This window comes from Thamnophis elegans, chromosome Z (genome assembly GCF_009769535.1).
Source record: "Thamnophis elegans isolate rThaEle1 chromosome Z, rThaEle1.pri, whole genome shotgun sequence".
Classification (NCBI taxonomy): Eukaryota; Metazoa; Chordata; class Lepidosauria; order Squamata; family Colubridae; genus Thamnophis; species Thamnophis elegans.
The window spans coordinates 86,201,986-86,215,860 of record NC_045558.1 but is presented as its reverse complement, the minus strand read 5'-3'; the positions used below and the strand labels follow the sequence as shown (position 1 = coordinate 86,215,860).

Genomic DNA, 13,875 nt, shown 5'->3' with positions numbered 1-13,875 from the left:
AATGCCCTATAGGGTTGATCTGAGTGAGGACATTTTGAAGCGCATGTATACCAGGTTACTGTTCAGGCATTTGAAATCCAGAATCGCCCTCCAGCCCCCCGAACTCTTTGGAACCACAAACAAGTTGGAGTAGTGGCCCTGACCTCATTCCGCAGGAGGGACCGCTTCCACCGCCTGGATGTCGAGAAGGTGCTTTATGGCCAATTCCATCATGTAGCGGCAGTGGAGAGAAACTCCAGTCTCAGACTGTGACGAACTGTAGACCTGACCCAGGTGTCCGAGGTGATTTCGTCCCAATGATCCGCATAGAGGGAGAGATGGGCGCCTATGGGAAAACTCGGGTTCGAGTCACTTCCCTGCGGAAGGGGAGACTGCCTCCATCTCGTAAGGGCCGCTTAGACTGGTGTTGGAATCTATTACGGTCCTGATAAGGCGGCCGGGAATACTGACTGACTGACCTGAATGATTGGTACAGTTGCTGATGGTCATATTCAAGGGGCCTATACGACGGTCTATGATAAGGGTGAGCCCGAGTCTCAGCCTTTTTGGAGTTAGACGGGAGAACCTTTTTCTTATCTTTATTCTCAACCAAGATGGGGTCGAGAGCCTCCCCAAAGAGCTTGGGACCGGTGAAGGGGGCAGCTGCCAGGTTCCATTTCACCTTGTTGTCTATCTGCCAGTTATGTAACCACAGCAGAAGATGGGATGTAACCGAAGTGGCCAAGGCGCTGGAGGCAAATTTGACCGCGTCCGGAGTCGCATCAGCAGAAAATTGGGGGGCACAATTATTTTAGTAATATCCTGATAGAGGTGCCCATCCTGGTATGTGATCCTGGAGCTGGCGCAGCCACATAACCGTGGTGCGGTTAAAATATGAGGCCGTGGCCACAGATTTTACAGCCCAGGCAGAAGCATTAAAATTCTAAAACCCTATGCAGGGTAAGTTCCGCCCGCTTGTCCTCTGGCTTCATCTTATCTGCGGCATCCCCAGAGACCACCGGAGATGAGGAGACTAAAGCTGCAATGCGTGTATCAATAAATGGCAATTAGAGGGCCTGAGCAAAGACCTCCTCTACATTGTAGAAGCATCAGTCATTGCTTCCCAGGTTAGAAAAGTTGGAAGGGCAAGCCCACTTGGTTTTTATCACTTCCATAAACAGAGGAGGAGCTAGAATTTCCTCCTTGTTCGTGGCTGTGTTAGAAAACATGGCCATATCTGGGTGTCTGGGTGGGGGAACCGTAGGATCCCCAGTTCAAATCTTGGTGGTCTTCCTGGCGTTGTGTAAAAGGGTTTTGAACATCGCTGGGGGGGAAAGACCCGTGGAAGAGGGGGGGGTCCGGAGGAACGGTGTCCTTGTCCTCCGAGAACCCCATGTCGTGGAGGTTGTTCTCCCCCAGGATGGATCCCTCACTGACCATGGGTGGGGAGGGAGCCCTGTGATACTGCAGGTTGTGGCTGGCCTGAGCTCTAGAAGAGTGGGAGCTCCTGTCTCTGGGCAATGCCCCGGGAAATGGCCGCTGAAATGAGCCTCAATGCTCTCATGGAGGTGTTCCAGGTCCTCTAGGTCCTCATGAGAGGAGCCTGGATCTTGTGGAGCCAATCTACATGCAGGATAGTGTGCTCTGGAGGTGCCCTCCAATGGGTCCACAGCCGCCCTCCATGCTGGTTCTGGGGAAGCAGAAGGAGAAGGGGACACTCCCTGCCTGGAATAAGCATGGGATCTAGATGGGGAGACCGAAGGAGAGGACGGGCTGAACCCCCTCGGAGAACCTGATTGGTTAGATGAAGGCCTGACCTTGGGATCTGGATCTGCTGGTCAATCTGGGCCTGGTTGATTGGGCTTGCTTCTCGACCCTGGCAAAAGTTTTCTCCAGGGCCTTCTGTCTCCTTGCCTCCTCCCTCGATATGGCTCTGGATTGGCGCTGAGTCGTCATGGTTTTGGCTACAGGTGCCCTGCTTATAGAACCCTGGCCCTGGTCCTCCCCAACTGCCATGGAAGTCTCTACCGGGCCTTGAGTAACCTCTGGTCTCACCTCCATCGCCCCACTCACGTGAATAGATAAGGCCTCTGTAGGCCCTGCCAGAGCCTGGACCTTCGGGAGCTTTGCAGGTTGTTTTAAAACTGTCTCTACGGACTGAGGCCTTTTCTATTGCCCACATGGCCGTTAGAGGCCTTCCGCACATGGCATCCCAAAATGGCGGACGGAACTCCGGGCGCTCATCTTGAGTCAATGGCAGCCGCCACTGGCTCTCAAACGTCGCAGCCGTTCATCTCCCGCATGGGATAGAACTGCTCCTATCCTGAAAGTTCCACGGCGAGGCTTGCCTGATCTAGAAAATGGCTTTGCGGTGTCTCTGAAGCCTGGGACAGCGTTGATGCCAGCAGCCGTCCTATTTGGAGGCGGTGACTGAGCGGAGCTTTTTCACGCACTCTCTGTGAGCGCCGATAATCCGAAGCCTCTAGTTTCGCCATTCGCTGTCCAGAAGGCTCCCGAAACTGCGCTTGAGCTCATCACCCCCGCTAGCCCAGGGATATGATTAAGACTCGAGGTCCGCGGAGAGGGAGGGCAATGCCCCATGGGGCTCTCCCCGACCACGCAAGGCAGAAAGGACTGTCCCTTGGGCTCATAGCAGAATTTGAAGAAATTTAGAAATTTAGAGTTGTCAATTAATTGAATTACAGATCTGTATCAATAAATTAATTCCTACCTAGTAATAACTCAACAGTGCTTGGACCAAAAGACTGAGAGGAAACTGGGAAATAAGGAGAAGGAAGGAGCATTTAAGAGCTTTTCTCTCAGTCTTTGGACCAATCAGGTTTTGAGAATACCCACACGTGACCTCTCCCTTTCTTCCACTGGAAAACTAAACATCTAAATTGTCCAATAGCACTTTCTTTTAAAAAGTGCAACATTCCTGAACTAGAGTGAAATGGGCTTCATTTCAGATCTGGGGATAAATAGATCTCCAGCAGATTTTCCATGCAAGGAAGAAAAACCCATCCTTTACCTCTAACATCTTACCGTATATCGTTTGAGTAGTTTACCACTTTGACTTGGAATATGCTCTGTCTGGCATAGGCAACGATCCTGTGTGACCTCTGCAAATAAGGAGTGAATTTATTCAGGCGGTACAGATGGTTTCATAGATCGTTCTATAATTACTTCTTTCATATAAAATTGACCACATTGAAAATATAGTAATGATATAATCAGAGGTGCAGGTAGGAATGGGGGAAAGTTATATAAAGTGCAGATAATGCAATTTTAGGCAGATTTAATTTGTAGTATTTCTCAGAGAAAAGAAAGTCTAGTCATATGGAACTCTGCCATCCTTTTTACTTTTCTTATCTGTTGCATGATTATGTTATGAGGTTTCCTTGCACATCTTGTAAAGTCAACACAAACTATTAGAACATATCTATCAGAACCAGTTTTGTGTAGCGATTAAGGTATAGAAACCAAGAGACTGTGACTTCTAGTCTTTCCTTAGGCATGAAGAGAGCTGGGTAACCTTGGGCCAGTCACTTCCTCTCAGACTTAGCAAGGAGACTAACCACTTTCAAAAATGTTGACAAAAAAAACTGCATGGACTATCAGTGAATAATGGACTAGCATCATCTTTCAATATCCAAGAAATAAAGTTCTCTTCTGAAAAAGATCAGTGGTATACTTGGTAAAGCTGTTCACATGGCATGCTTATCTACAGTTTTAACTAATTAACTATATTTCCTGGGTTTGGGCAGCATACTGTACTCCATTACATGATCTCATACTAAACATGTTCTATCCTCATACTATCATGTTCACTAAACATTGTAAGTTAAAATATGGTTCTCTGATGTATGGATTATTACTGTATTGTGTAAACTCAACCAAATAGCAGGACTTTTAGTTATATTTAACGGTTTGAGCTCTGTGAACCAAGCCTGTCTTTTCACTTTGTTGATGGGAAATAAATTTATTAAGTCAATCTTGCTCTCATAATTTTGAATTAAAATACTAATGTTTGTATTGCCAATATAAAATATATAAGGTAGAACTAAAATGGTAATTCCAATTGTTTTGAAATATGATTTCTGTGTACTTATCTGGGGTTTCTGGGAATGCTAATCCAGATCATCTGAAGAACAAAATTTGAGAGTTTATTTTGCAAGGCTTAATTGAAGAAGAGAGATAAAGCAAGGTACCTCCTTAGAAGTTTTAAATTACAATTCTACCATCTTTTGCTGTGGCACTGCTGGTTGTAGCAGAAGGAGTTGGAATCCACAACATCCAGAAGCACTACATTACTTAAACCAGATGCACAGGTATCTCACTGTTGTATCTGGGTTAATCAAACACTTCCTTTTCTGCAATGTGTCAATGTTCAGGCTTAGAAGTGTCACTACACACCTAGTAATTCTTTTTGGTATAAATCTGATAGAGTGACTACTTCATAATATATAAAACCATGAAATATGGTCCCTTGTTTTGGAAAAGGTTGCTGGCTAACCAGCTGCCTTTGAAAATTTTATGCAGAAGCCTCCAGTGAAAGTGGTTGAAAAGATTTACAAACAATTCACAATCTCTATAAAAATTAATGTAGCTTTTATGTAAAAAATTCATTTGTTATTATCTTAAAGAGCTATCAAAGTAACAATTTTGAATAGCCTCTTATAACTTGGAGAAGTAGCTCATAGATGGCAATTCACACACTTCAAATTTTCTATATTGCCCCATACAAATGAAACTGATAATAGGTGTTAACCAACAAGCTTTCTGACTTTTAGCATCTACTAAAATCAAAATTATTTTGTTTTTCCACTAGTCCTACATTATACTGAAAATGTATTTACTGGTGGACAGATTCTATAGCAATTTGACTTGCTCTTTAGCATTACCTCAGCCTTTTAACTACTATTGTACAATTCAGCTCATTTATTTTATTGAGGTCACTTCTTAAAAATGTAGGTGCGAAGGTTTTTGAAACTTTCTTGGGATGTGGATTAAATCAATTATAGGCAATCTAACTTAAATTATCACTACTAGCATACTGTGCTGAAAAATAAATATAATAATGCAACTCATTCAATCACATTGGGACGATACAATGCATAATTGGAAAACTATATTTTGAATGTCACCATCACAAGTTATCAACATTCTAAAACTACGTCTAGTCCCAAAAAATTGCCTATCCATACTGTATACTGAAAATCTATTCCAGCCTTCCCCATTCTCCAGATGGAGTGAGACAGAACTCATATCCCAAACAAGCATAACATCAATTATCTTTTCTGGGGAGGATGGATGTTATTGTCTACCATATCTGCAAGTCCATGGCAGTTCAAAAAATTATTATTTAAAGTACTTTCTTTTGTATTTATCTGCAAAACAATCTCTCCCCTTTTGTGACATATTTTAAATTATTTACCTTTTTGTGGCAAATTCTGAGACGTCATGCTAGGGCACAAAAGGACAGTGGAACTTGAGGTTTTCTCCTTTGGAACTTGTTGCTGACTTTCTTCTGATGGTCTGCTCTCCTATGTCCATCCCCCCCAAAAAACCCACATGCATGAGAATTGAGAAATTGCATTTCTTGGCAAATTTCTGTTCAAATTCAGATAATGAAATTTAACAGCAGCCTTCCTGGTGCTTAAGAAGGAATTGCCCACAGGGAGTTGCTAATTGAAAATATTACAATGACAATTTTGATTGCCTATTTGTAGTTGGTCTCTTAAAACGTTTTGGCCTCTTTGCCCAGGTCTGCCAGGCTCCATGCCCTATCTGATTCCTTTAACTTAAAAATGAAAATCTGGGATGCTGTAAATAAAACATCTCACATAAAATGGAGCAATAGTGAAGAGCATTGTGAAGAAACTGGAGAGGTAGATAAGATAGTGAACAACCTCAATCAATTGGCTTCCTGCTAAATGACATTTTGAAAAGTGTTTATGAGAGCTATTTATGAAGAAACAATCAATCCTGCAGGTTAATAATGCTACTCAAATGCACAAATTCAAATGTAACTCTTTAAGCTGCCCATTTTTGGTAAGGTTGCTTGACATTGAAATGGTACATATCTCCTAGCCTGCCTTTTGGCTCCTCCACTCTTTTTCATCTCTTTAAAGCCTCCTGTTCTCAGTTCCTCACCTCTCTTGTTCTGTTGCTGGTTAATTCAATCTATATTTTCTCCTTTATTTTTATAGATCATTTTATAAAAACAGATACTACTTTTTCTGAAATTATTCTGTTTTCTGCATCCTGTGTATTTCATTATTCTTCCTTTCTCTGGTCTAATTTCTTTACCATATGGTTTCTGATTATGTTTTTCTCCTCTTTAGTGCCTGGCACCCAACTTTTCTTTAAGCCCTTCTTCCTTCAGGTTAAACATCTGGGGCTTTCCCAGCCCACATCCAAAAATGCCAGGAAAACAAATTGCCAGGTCTACTATGAGCAAAGCGCATGTACTTTGCTTTGAAGAGAGGCAGCTTGTCACATCCCAGAATCACAAGATAAGTCTCTTAAAATCCTGACATGGCTGAGCCTTTCAACACCAATGCAACCAGGAACAAATACTAGTGTAAGTCCAGAAGACGGGTTGACCCAAGTATTTCCCTACTTACACCTAACCAAGATGCAAATATATCCCGGTATTTTCTACCACATTCACAAGATGCTGTCTTAGTTTCATCCACTGCCTTACTCATCTATATAACTACTAAAGTATTTATTTCTTATTCTCACCAAGGTAGTGTTAAGGTATATAAAACTAGAAAGGCTTTCTCACTATCTTAGTAATGATGGTGACAGTAAACAAAGCAATAGAGATAGAAGGAATCTGCAGGGGCTACAAATATCAGGCTAGTTTTGTTTTATGCCACCCAAAGAGAGATCGAAAACATCAACTTAGCGCAGTATTCTGGGATGGGGGGGGGGTTCTAGTGAGCAAGTCTCATTAGTCAAAACAGTTTATGCAGATATTTTGTCTTTTTTTAGTAAACCTTATGACAACATAGGTGATAAGAAAAGATAGGGAAACTGTTGAAGTCAGAGGATTATCAAATGCAGTAAAAGCCTGGATCAGAAGTGCCCACTCTTAAGACAGGGCAATTTCCATGGAGGCCCTCCTGCTTAGGTTTGTTCCGCTTTAAAGATGAAGAAATGCATTATGATTCATCACCTATTTTAGCGCCTTCCAGAACTTATCCTAAAAACTTCGGGAGTTTGAAGATCACCACGTTTAAAAACAGGCCTCCAATGACCAGGACGTTATTCGACCCCTCCATTTTACTAGCGTCCACCTAATCCTCTTGACGGCCGCCCCAACCCCCCACCCCCACTTCGGCGGTAGCTGCCCCTTTATCTGTGCATGACTTTTCCCCACTCCGACCACCTGCATCAGCCGCAGCCGGTGCTCCATTATTATCTGCTTACGGCGCGCTTCCCAATGGTAGGCAGCCATTCTGCAATGTATTATTCTGAGGCTTGGCGAGAAGAAACCACACGGCCTTGGTCGCAGTGACAGAGGGTTTCACGGGCAGGTGAAAACTCACAATGCTCTGATGCCGGGCAACTCAAGAGACGCCAGCCGCTCCTTCCTGCACGTAACACAATTGGCCACCAGAGAGCAGCGAAAACCAAGAGCCCGATTTTTCTTGTACTTTAAAGCGAGGAGGGAGGTGGAGAGGAGGCAGCTTTGTAAGTCTTTACTGTGGAGTTAACAAGAGTTGTGCGCAGTTTGGCAACAGTTCAAAGCATGGGTCTAGTAAGGATCTTTAAATTTTCGTCTCACTTTGCTGGGGAAAGAAGTAGTGACTACGGTTGCTCAGGAGAATAAGATATTATGTTAAGCACATGTTTTTGAACACTGGATCATGATTCCTTCTCAGCCTGATCGGTTGAAGAAGGCTTTCGAGCCTCTTTCCCAATAGCGGTGTTTGAGTTATTATGGAAGTCTTGAGTGTCTCCGAGGATGATTCGTTGCGAAGTAGAAAGGTGTAGACCTACGTTTATGAACTAACTTCACACAAAAACAAAGCCCCGTAGACTTTTCTAGTGTAGCGTTTATACGAACCGAGCCAAACCCCATTAGGCTGAAAACCGTGGTTTAAGGCTAAATGTTTGCGAACACAGGCAGGCGGCCTGTAACTCGGAATTCCTTTGAATAGCTGGTCCCAAATTTCGGGTTTGGGAAAGCGATTTCCCAGGGAAGAAGCCGCTTGCCTATATTCTGGAGTGTTGTCTCCACCCTGATTTCATGCCTTTCACAAGCGAGTGGGGAGCTCAGAGTGCCCCAGGACGACTTTTCACTTTGAAGTGAAACGGGCAGTGAATGCCCTTATATCAAAGGTCTTCAAACTTGACAACTTTAAGACTCGTGGACTTCAACTCCTAGAAGTCTCCTGGCTGGAGAATTCTGGGAGTTGAAGTCGACGAGTCTTAAAGTTGCCAAGTTTGTGGACCCCCTGCCCTATGTAATAAACTATGCGACTGATTGGGGGGGGGGAGATAAATTTTGCACACCTGCCCGGGGGCACGCTGTGGCTTTATTTTGTTCTTTCGCATAACCCCGGGTTAAGGTACAGATTTGGGAACTAAAAGTAAATCATACCGCAAGGACGCGCTCAGCCCTCACATCCCTTTCAAACAAGTCCTGGCCCGAGAGGAGTAAGATCGGGGACTCTCGCGAGCCTTTAGTTGGCCCCCTCCTGCTCCCGACGCCAGCACCGGCTCCGCCCCTTTGCAGCCATCCACACTCCAGACAGGCGCTGACTGGTGCCAAAGAAGCCCCGCCTTCTTTTCCCCGCGACCGCAGCTTCTCGTTCAGTAGCTGTCGGTTGGTCGCGTGAGGAGTTTCTGCAGTGCCGGCTGGGTTTTTGCGGACTGCGGGTGTTCAGTTGTCAGCTGGGATCCCAGATGGAGGTAAAGTTCCCGCTAGTTCTCGCTAGGCAGATCTTGGTCTGGATCTCGGCGTGTATTTTCCGTACTAAACTAATTTTATGTTAGAAATCGGAATAGTGTTGTAAATTAAAAACTGAGGAGTTGTTTCCCTTTCTCCAAGGAGTGATTATAGACCACACTTCCCCTCGCTCGGTGGTTGTTACCTAAATCCAGGGCGATGGCTCTAAGCGGGCATCTTTTCTACTGTTCAAATTCTCTAAAAGAAATTGGCAACTCAGAGATAAAAGATTTGGATCGCTTGGTCGTCTCTCGCCTGCCTGATAGAGGCTGCTCCGTGAGATTTGCAGCCAGGTCTCTTTAAAGTAGTTTATAATTAAGACAACAAAAATAAAAAAAACCTTCTTTTTTTTTAATTAATCGTAGGAAGAAAGCAAAAAATAACAAGCTCCAGGGAGTAACTTTCTGTGCAGGCAACTTCTCTGGTGCATTTGTGGGCTGAAAATTTGCCGGTCCACGTTTTTAAATTGCTGTCTTGATTCTAAAAAGGCTACTGTGGTCGCCTGCAGTTGACAGGGCTAGGTTTGAAGCCTACAGTCTGTCTGCTTTCTAGCCTGCTTCTGAGTGCAAACCTTGCTCTTTCTTTGTATAATTAATGGGGGAGTCCAAGGGGCTAGATTTTAGCTGAGAGGCATATAACATATATATCTAAATTCTGATTGTAATGGCCCAAGTCCAGCTGGGTTTAGGAAGGAAGGGAAAATTATTCTTCTCAGTATATATAAATATCCTTTCCTCTTATATATAAGGGTACCTGCTTTCTCTTAAGAGCAATTATATTATATTAGAAAGCATGATACAGCCTTGTTTTATAGTAAATTTATGCATGTTTGTAATTGATAGTATTTTGAAAACTGATTGGAAAATTCTTCTTGGCAAAAATTGATTCCTGTTTTCGGGTTACGAGTTAACCAAATTTGTGGAGGGGATATTACTTAACTCTGGCTGATCATAATCTATCTTCTGGCATTTATCTGGATTGGGAGAGATTGTTTGCTCGTCCTTTACAATAATAAAGCAAAAATACTTTCTGGTACCCTACGTACACTAAAGCCTGTTTGGATTAAGTTAAATTCATGAAATTTTATATAGTAATAACATTTTTCATAAGTCCCAGTCCATTTGATCAGAATGGATTTAACTTGCATTTGTGTTTCCCCAAAAGTAAGACAGGGTCTTATTTTCTTTTGACCCCCAAAATAAGCACTTGGCCTAATTTTTGAAGAGATATTATTTTTGAGGTATAGGAGGCAGCAAATGTGGTCACCTCATGGCTGCTGCTGTGTTGCAACATTTTTGGGGAGGGCTTATTTTTGGTGGAGGGCTTATTTTGGCGCATGCGGCAAAAGCCCGATTGGACTTATTATCTGGGGAGGTCTTATTTTCAGGGAAACAGTAGAATTTAAGGTGCAAGAACACATTTTGTTTCTGAAAAATTTTTGTATATGTGTATGTATGTATGTTTGTGTGTGTGTGCGCGTGTGTATATAATAAAATAAATGGGAAAAATCTTATAATACAAAAAGTAAAAAATAATTATGTTTGCTATAGACATTCTAAATTTTGTTTTAGGATAATAATTTTTTAGGCCAACTCAAAGAAAAGGTAGACGTTTTGGAGATCATAAGATTTTATAATGTGGATTGTAAAGAAGAATCTTTAGCAATAGTCTTGACTAAGAATTTTCAACAGAATTTGTGGAATCTCAGCATCTCCTTTTTGTTGCAAAGGAATGCCACCATAGCTATTCTGTAGGTGGCTTCTTTATTATATGTCAGGTCAATGTAAAGTTCTGTTAATTTTAGAGTTCAAGTTAATTTTGATTTATTTTGGATATCTGAAGAATATCCGCATACATGATATAGGCCCTGAAGAAAAACTACATCAGTTTTGTTCTTAATATCCAAAATAATAGACCCCGCATATGTGGCAAACGCTAGGATGATGAAGATTAAAATTACATCTTTAGATAATATCCATGCATAGCTAGCTCAATAGAATTGCTGTATACTTTCATGGATTTAAATTATTAACTCTAACTCTTCTTGTTGTCACAATTTCTTAGCTGCCGTGAGCAGTGATCATCTATTGGTGCTTTTCAAGATTTGATGTCAATTCAATGACTATGGGGAATCAGTTGGCACCTGTGCCTCCTTTCCTACCTCACTTGCAGGCTCTGCATGTGGTCGTAGTTGGATTAGATGCAGCTGGCAAAACATCTCTGCTTTACCGTCTGAAGTTTCAGGAGTTTATCAAGAGTGCACCTACCAAGGGCTTCAACATGGAGAAGATCCGGGTGCCACTGGGAACCTCTCGCATCATTACTTTCCAAGTATGGGATGTGGGTGGCCAGGAAAAGCTACGTCCTCTCTGGAAATCCTACATGCGCCGAACAGATGGGGTTGTTTTTGTAGTGGACTCAGCAGAAGTTGAACGTTTGGAAGAGGCTCGAGTTGAATTGCACAAAATTGCCCATTCCTCAGACAACCAGGGAATCCCTGTGCTTGTGCTGGCCAATAAACAGGATGTGGCTCATGCACTCTCTGTAGCTGAGGTAGAGAAGCACCTTGGCTTACATGAACTGTACACTTCAACATTGAGCCACATCCAAGGTTGCAGTGCCATTAGTGGACTAGGCCTCCAGCCAGCCCTGGAAAAACTGTATGAAATGATTCTCAAACGCAAAAAACTCCTTCGTAATGGTAAGAAGAAGTGCTGAGAAACAATGTTTCCACCTGGACAAAAGTTAGTAATCATTCCAAGCATGATTCATGGCAACTAATGAACCAAGTCTTCAGTTTCTTCCTTGGTGGTTTTTAATTATTGGACAAATGAGTTGTTGAATATCTAGACATTTATCATTTCTACTTTCTTGTTACCCTAAAGAGAATGAGCATCTGTCCAGACTGAAGGAGAAACTTTTTTCAAAGTAGTGGGTTGTGCTCTATGAGTTCAGCAATCCTTTCATACTTAACTTTACCTTTAAAAAATATCTTCTTGGGCTCTTTTCAAAGACTCTTGTTTTTTACAGAAAGCATAACTTAAACAGATTGATTGTGGACTTAAGTAAAGCATCTTTGTCATCTTCAATATATTAGTCAGACAACTGGAGTGTGGAGAGGCTACTAACTTTTTTGGGAAAAAGCAAGCATCAGATGTTATTTTCTGGAAGGACCAGTAACCTTTCACCTTCAGCAAAGCCCTGCTGGACCTCAAGGCACTATATAGATATCACTCTTCTCAGCATTTGCAGATTACATGGAACAAGAAGAATGAGGAAAAGCAACTGCAACTGTTTATATTTTCTTGAATCCCCCTCTTGTTCTAATTATGGGAGTCTCTATTTGTTTTTTTAAATGAAACAGCAACTCCTCCATCTCCTTAAGAGCAAAGTATGCCTTATTCCCAGATAGACTAAAGCTTTGGCATAGAACATTTCAGAAATAAAATATTGGATATAGCTTTGCCTGAGAAGATGAATTGGCTTTGAATGTTATGTTTGGAGAGAAAGGTATAAAGGAACAGAGCAGTTCATTAAATGAGAGGATCATGAATGGCTCTAAAATTGCAGGTGTTTCTTTTCTGATAATACTTCCCACTTCCAAGCACAACTACCAGAAAACTAGATGTGGCACTTGGCTTATACTTTGACAAAGAGTTTTAATTGAGGCAGAACTTCCAAATGAATTTTTCAATGCCTAGGTTCCTCTTACACAGTAAAGAGTAATTTAATAAAGCAAAAAGAATGTTACAAGAATAAAATGCAACTGCATAGAATTAATAAATTCAGTAACTTCATGCTGTGAGTTTTTAAAAAACTTTTTCCATTTATCTTTACATTTCCTTTGCTTCGGTAGACAAAATTGAATATGTATAATGTTTTTCTAAGCACATAATCACTCTAGTCAGACAACTCATATCTAGGCTGAAGGGCAAAGGGAGCATTGTCCTTAGGCACAGTGGTGCTCCCAGTAGTTCTAGTTTCCATCAATCAGATCAAGTAAAATTTTACATGATCTGTTTTGAAACCAAAAGAAATTTACTATCTAAGAAGCTTGATGCAATTCTATTAATGCAATTGGTAGAAACATGACTTTCCAGATTCATTTTGCAAAAACATGTTTATAGTGAAGATAATATTAATTCATAATTTAGATCAAGTTTTTTTACATTATCAAAAATAAGTTGTTTTGCTGATGGGTAAAGAGTTAACATTTGTGCTTCTTCATTTTAAATTGGGCATATCTTGCACATTTTTTGCAGTCTGCTGTGGCAGTCTAACCACTAGCTCCAATTCTTCCCAATGAAATTCTTGCTGGATTGTTATTTGGTTTCAGCAGAAATTATTGCTTAGTTTATAGCAGGTTTTTTAAGTTGATACCCTCCCAAATATGTTGGATAACCTCCTTGTAGGGTGGAAATTATACCTTTTTTTAGCTTTAACATATCAAAGATGACATTAACTTGGAAATGGTTACTGAGTGGGAGAAATCTTTCAGTAAACATCTTTTTGAAATATCCCCATTACATTCCAGCTCACAAGGACTCCTGAATATATATTTTAAAATACTTAATTATCCTGTCCAAAATTATGTATATCTTTTCCATTTGCTTCTAAAGGTTTCATTTCTGGACACGAGAGAATGGAACAGTGCAGGAAAAGACTTCTCTTTCCAAAGAATTTCAAAATACTAGAAGTGACCTATTGAGAGGCACTTCCAAAATGAGATGCCCTTGTATGCCCCTAACTTGAAGTTTAAAACACATTCAGAAGGCTACCGATATATTCATTTAAAAATTAGTAATTTGACCCTTCATTCCAACTCTGTAAGAAAATACAATTGTGATTTATACAATGGTGGAGTGACAGCTACTTGGTTTTCTTTTTTGATATGTCTATTCCTTTTTTCTCACTGAAGGACTGCAATGAGG

The 13,875-nt window shown here is 41.4% G+C and overlaps 1 protein-coding gene across 1 annotated transcript; it reads left to right on the top strand.

Moving 5' to 3' along the window:
- Positions 1–8,794: 8,794 nt before the first annotated feature.
- Positions 8,795–12,732, top strand: ARL4D (ADP ribosylation factor like GTPase 4D). The gene is made up of 2 exons (XM_032238130.1): positions 8,795–8,907; positions 11,009–12,732. The coding sequence occupies exon 2, from the start codon at positions 11,063–11,065 to the stop codon at positions 11,660–11,662; it is 600 nt and encodes a 199-aa protein (XP_032094021.1). The 5' UTR covers positions 8,795–8,907; positions 11,009–11,062; the 3' UTR covers positions 11,663–12,732.
- The last annotated feature ends 1,143 nt before the right edge of the window (positions 12,733–13,875 follow it).